Source organism: Sipha flava, unplaced genomic scaffold (genome assembly GCF_003268045.1).
Source record: "Sipha flava isolate LNK unplaced genomic scaffold, YSA_version1 45623_pilon_pilon, whole genome shotgun sequence".
Lineage (NCBI taxonomy): Eukaryota > Metazoa > Arthropoda > Insecta > Hemiptera > Aphididae > Sipha > Sipha flava.
The window spans coordinates 5,367-10,771 of NW_020273217.1; the positions used below are offsets into that span (position 1 = coordinate 5,367).

At 29.5% G+C, this 5,405-nt stretch overlaps 1 protein-coding gene across 1 annotated transcript; it reads right to left on the reverse strand.

Annotated features, from left to right (window-relative positions):
* Positions 1 to 262: 262 nt before the first annotated feature.
* LOC112689580 (cytochrome P450 6a2-like) lies at positions 263 to 3,397 on the reverse strand. The gene is made up of 5 exons (XM_025563359.1): positions 2,676 to 3,397; positions 2,076 to 2,435; positions 924 to 1,148; positions 588 to 839; positions 263 to 490 (listed from the first exon to the last, which is right to left on the reverse strand). The coding sequence occupies exons 1-5, from the start codon at positions 3,202 to 3,204 to the stop codon at positions 324 to 326; spliced, it is 1,533 nt and encodes a 510-aa protein (XP_025419144.1). The 5' UTR covers positions 3,205 to 3,397; the 3' UTR covers positions 263 to 323.
* Positions 3,398 to 5,405: the final 2,008 nt, after the last annotated feature.

Consider the following 5,405-nt stretch of genomic DNA (forward strand, 5'->3'; position numbering starts at 1 on the left):
CAATTTGTTCTAATGATTTTTTTTGAAACTTTATTAACTTAAATAATATGTAATATCTTAATGTACTAAAATTTCTTAACTGCTTAAGAATTAACGAATAGTTTTGATGAACCGTCCATACTTCATAAGGCAGCGTTTTTCTTTGTTTCTAGCCATTTATCGTAACCTTAATGCTTCACTTCCTTCTTTAAAAACATTTATTATGTTTCCAAACGTGGCATAAAAAGTTTTATTTAATATCTAATACTTTCTTTTAAACAACTTAAGTTTAACAGCAAGTTATTGAAAGTTTATTTTAACATGATTTAAATATAAGTATATTTTTATTCAATTTTTTTAAATAATATACGAATTGGGTTGTTTGGTGTGAGTAGTATACTTCTTGGCCTAATCTCGATCGGAATTTGTGTATCCTTACACGGAGATACTTCAAATTTAGATAATACTTCAGCTAGTCCTGTCTTTACTTCCATCATAGCAAATCGCAAACCTATATTGACATAGAAGAATGAAGTTCAATAATAATAGTGAACAGTAATCAAACATTTAACTTTTTGTGATATAAATTTCAAATTTAATTTATTTACCGATACAAACTCTCGGTCCATCGCCAAAAGGTAAGAATACACCGTTTGGTCTTAGAGACTTATTTTCTTCAGAAAACCGGTCAGGATCAAAAATGTGTGGATTTGGATAATACTTAGGATCCATATGTAAAGAATATGTCGGTATTAAAACCTTTTCACCAACATTTAAAGTTATATTACTATCGGGTATTGTGTATTTCTTGGTGCACGCCCGATTCAAAACAGGAACTGGTGGGTGCAATCTTAACGCCTCTGCAATAATCATAAATAAATAATTTAATTTAATTTATATTTTCTGTAAAGATTAAGATTAATGAAACTGAAAAATACTCTAACCATTAATTACCATATCCATATATTTCATGTCTTTCAAAGTATCGTAGGAAAGTTTTCCGTCGTTTGCATCAAGGGTTTGCTTGATTTTTTCTCGACATTTTGTTTGAATTTCTGGATTTAAAGCTAATTCATATAAGCAATAACTTATTGTTGAAGCTGTAGTTTCAAAACCGGCAATAAAGAAAACAAAAGCATTTGCTGCTAAAATATCATCAGTAAATAATTCTGAAAAAAAATCCACAACTGTATTAATACATTAGTAGTGAATAATAAATTAATAAACATACTTACAAATACACGTAATATTGTTTCGTAAACTATTTATTTTTAAATATAAAATCATATCATTTTTAAAAAGATTACAACTTTAATTTTGTTAAGATATAATTGAAATTCGTTCTGTTATAGCTTTGAAGTTTTTTAAATATAATAAAATTTTTAAGAATCTTTAATTCAACTGAATGATAAAATGTGTTTCTATTTACATAATTAAATTCTTGATTAGATGTGAAATACTTAAAATTAACTGTTGCCTAATATTTGACAAATATATTTTTGGACGCCAAATTAAATAGTTAATATCGTAGAAAATTCTTTAATAATACTAATGCATTATAAATTATAATAAAATTACCATTTTCAAAAACATCGATAAAAAGTTATCTGGAGAATATTCCATATTTTCTATAAATTAAGTTAAATGTATACAAAATTAATAAATATACCTTTTCACCTTGTCCAAAATTTTAGAATTGGTATTGAACATTTTTTTTTTTTTTAATGTGATTTAGATTATGATTGTGAATAGTATAGTTCCTTTGAAACAATATGTATAGTAAAATCCACTTGTGAACGATTACAACATAATATTGTAAATAAAATTTAAAATTAATTTAGAACAAAGAAATATTTTAAATTAATGAAATAATAATTTTACAGATGAATTATAAAATTAATTTATTGATGTTATAACATTTGTTTTAATTACTCCTAATATTTATCGATCATATTCGATTTAATCTCTTGTTTTTTTTTTTATTTAAATTAAAATACTAGTCAAAAAACTAAACAGAATTGCTATTACGAATGAATTGCTATTTATGCGTTTATAAAACAATTAACTTTAAAAATTACAATTTATTTAACACATACTTTGTCCGTTATTATCAAGTTGTTCTTCGTCTTTGAGTTTAACTAATGTCGCAATAAAATCATTGCGGGTATTTTCTCCGGATTTATGTTGATTCACGGCTGTTTGAAGTAGATTGTCAAAGAAATCAAAAACATGATCTGGCATTCCTCGTATTCTAAGCAAATCCAAAAGCCGACCTAAACCATACAGCCTAATAATATTTAATATAACTGATCTACGAGATGGCATAAAAACGTCTTGTCCTATACGGCAAAAATCTGAATTCGGATCTGTTAATGAATTAAATTCAAGCCCAAAAGCACAACGACCAATCGTGTCCGTAGTGAACTGAGCCGCCGCTTCACTAATATCAACTACTCCTGTAAATAACGATTCAGTGTAATATTGGATGAAATCTGTTTGGGTAGTTTATTCAATTGAATATTAGTTGTAAACGGATCGTTGAACATTAATGATAATTTACGTTTAGTGGTATTTTTTTTTTTTTTTTTTGACATATTCGAGCTACGAAAGGTCCACGCGGCCTTAGAAATCGTCCGTAAAATACGATCTACTAAATCCACGTACCGGACGTGGCGCGGATCGAACGGAATAGTTACCGTTGTTTTTCGCCACTTGTTCGTCCAAGTTGAAAATTAGCCGCGACGTGCATTCGTTTATGTCGGCCATCATCGACTTGAGTTTGGCTGCGGAAAAGGTCGGACTCAACTTCGCTCTGATCGACTTCCACCGTTCACCTCGCAAGTTTACCAAGTGATCGAACAGCTTGTCGTGCTCGAACGACACTTTGCTCGCGATCCGGTCGCCGAACGAGCTGAAATCCTTGACGGTGACGGCGTGCACCAGCCGCGGGTCGCGCAGGACCAGCAGGGGTCTGCGAGCCTCGTACATGCCGAAATAACGTTGCCCGTCGAACCGGTGGTAATTCTTCGCCATCAAGTCGACCAGCGGCACGCGGCCCGCTATCGCGTCACCCATGCTGCCGAACAACAGCGTCGGTTCGGCGAACGGTACCCCGAGCTTTTTCCATTTGCCGTGGTTGAACGTGAGGTATTTGTGCGCCACGAGCACGGCGAGCACAACGACCGTGGAGATTTGCAGGAACGGCGTGGACCACGCGCTGAACATCGTTCGCCAGCGAACCCACTGCCTCCGATCGAATCAATATGTGTTCGATGCGTACGTACAAATGCGGTGCGAGCGCGGTCGTCAACACTCGTGCACTACCACGTAACGGCATCGCATCTACGCGCTGTTGTGATCTAGTGCATCTGATTGTGCGTCCATATCTGTACACTGTTATGCTCGGTGGGAAATGGCGAACCGATCGCTTTAACCGTACGCGTAGCGCGTGTAATATACGTTTTATCGTTATAAAGTTGACGAGTGGAAGGAGAAAACGTTATTCAAGCCGAAGTTCAAAATACCAGTGTTAATGAACACATTATCGTACGCTAACAATGCGTGCGTGTAAGAATGAAAGGGAAACAGAGACAAGTTTTAGTTCTCGAATGACAATGAGCTGGAGAATAGCTTCATTAGAATAATTTTAAAATTAAAATTTAAATATCTATGAACTAATGATGAGTGATAACGGATGTAACAAAATATTTCCTGTTGATGATTGGATCATACAAAAAGTCTATATTATGTAGATTATTAAATAATCTAAATCGAAAATAAATTAACCAAAGTAAAACTAACCAAGTGTCCACTATTAATGAGTAATATTATATTCATTATCAAATATTAGGTTTATGCTTTTAGCGCCAAGAATTAGAACTATCCTTTGAGTTTCAATAGTTGTTATATACGAACTTGTATTTCATTTTTTTTTAATTTCAAGTACCTCGTTATAAAATCAGAAATTTACTGCAACTTTTTTAAACTAAAAGAAAATAAGATTGATAATTTTTAAAACGTCAAGTTTCAACTAAAGCTATATTTAGGATAAAACATTTTCTTCTGATAAAAAACTGGTATTATATTTTTATATCATAAGAATTTAATTCAATACTAATTACACATCACGTACACAGTAATTATTGATCGAGAAATTTGACCTTGTTATCAAGTTTAAAGTTTTTTTTTCTTACTTTTGTTTCTGAAATACAAAACACTGTAATTAACTCAAAATGTAATTTTAAAAATCCGTTACTTGTTTTATTTATATTTCTTGAAAAATTTGTAATAGAATAATATTATGAGCTATTATTTTTGAATAACGATGAATAACCTGTTTTGAAGAATGTCCTAATGTACCAATATTATTTTTTTACAAATACTTGCTTAATACTAGTGGAAGTATAATAATATACAAGAGCTAATAACTGGGTAAATTTCTATTAAAAAAAATATTAAATTTCACCAACGATGCTGTTGTTTTTAGTTTTCCAAATTCACGAGTATTGTATCATTATAAAAAAATATTATCCTAGTTAGAAATATTTTTTATTTAATTTAAAAAAAAAAAAAAACTTCTTCGTCCTTAATCCAAGATCTGTACCCACAAACACAATTTGCACAATTTCTTAGATTATTTTTAACATTTCAACCATGGGTTGGATAATATTCTTCGATAAAGTATGCAATGCTCAGCATGGGTAATACATATTTAAATTAAATCTTCAATATTCTATATTTTCAAAAACAAGTAAGTTTCAAAAAAAATGTTTTTTTTTTTCTAGATATAGTCATAATAAAATAAAAAGTTGTATTTTGAAAACTTAAAATGGAGATCTTACAAAAAAGTATTTTTTTTTCTTTTTTTTGATAACAAATTTTATGTATATTTAAATACTGACGGATAATAATGGTGAATAAAATCTTATAATATATGTAGAAATATGAATATAAATAATATATTTTATAATTGTATTTAAGGACTTAAATTAGTGATTACGGTTAAATTTTATTTTTGAATATAACTTATCTTCCTAATATTTTTAATTTTATGAATTTTTGAACCATAAATATGTAATTTACTAAAATAAAAAGGTTTTATTTATGCATAATCTCTATGATATTTCATACTCATATATCGTAATATTGATCAAAATTAATCATGGATTTAACTTTAAATAATATAACCCTAAAAATTGTAATACTAAGTTATTTATATTAATTCTATATTAGTCACAATATTTATTATCACATAATACATTGTAATAAAAGTAAATAATTGTATTGGACTTGTAAGAACAGAAAACAATCTGAATAATAAGATATTACAAACACTTTTGTTCAAGTTTACCGAATTATGGTACTGATTATTCATGTTTGATTTGAAGAAATAAAATAGGTTGCTTGGAATTATTCTATTTTTAGAG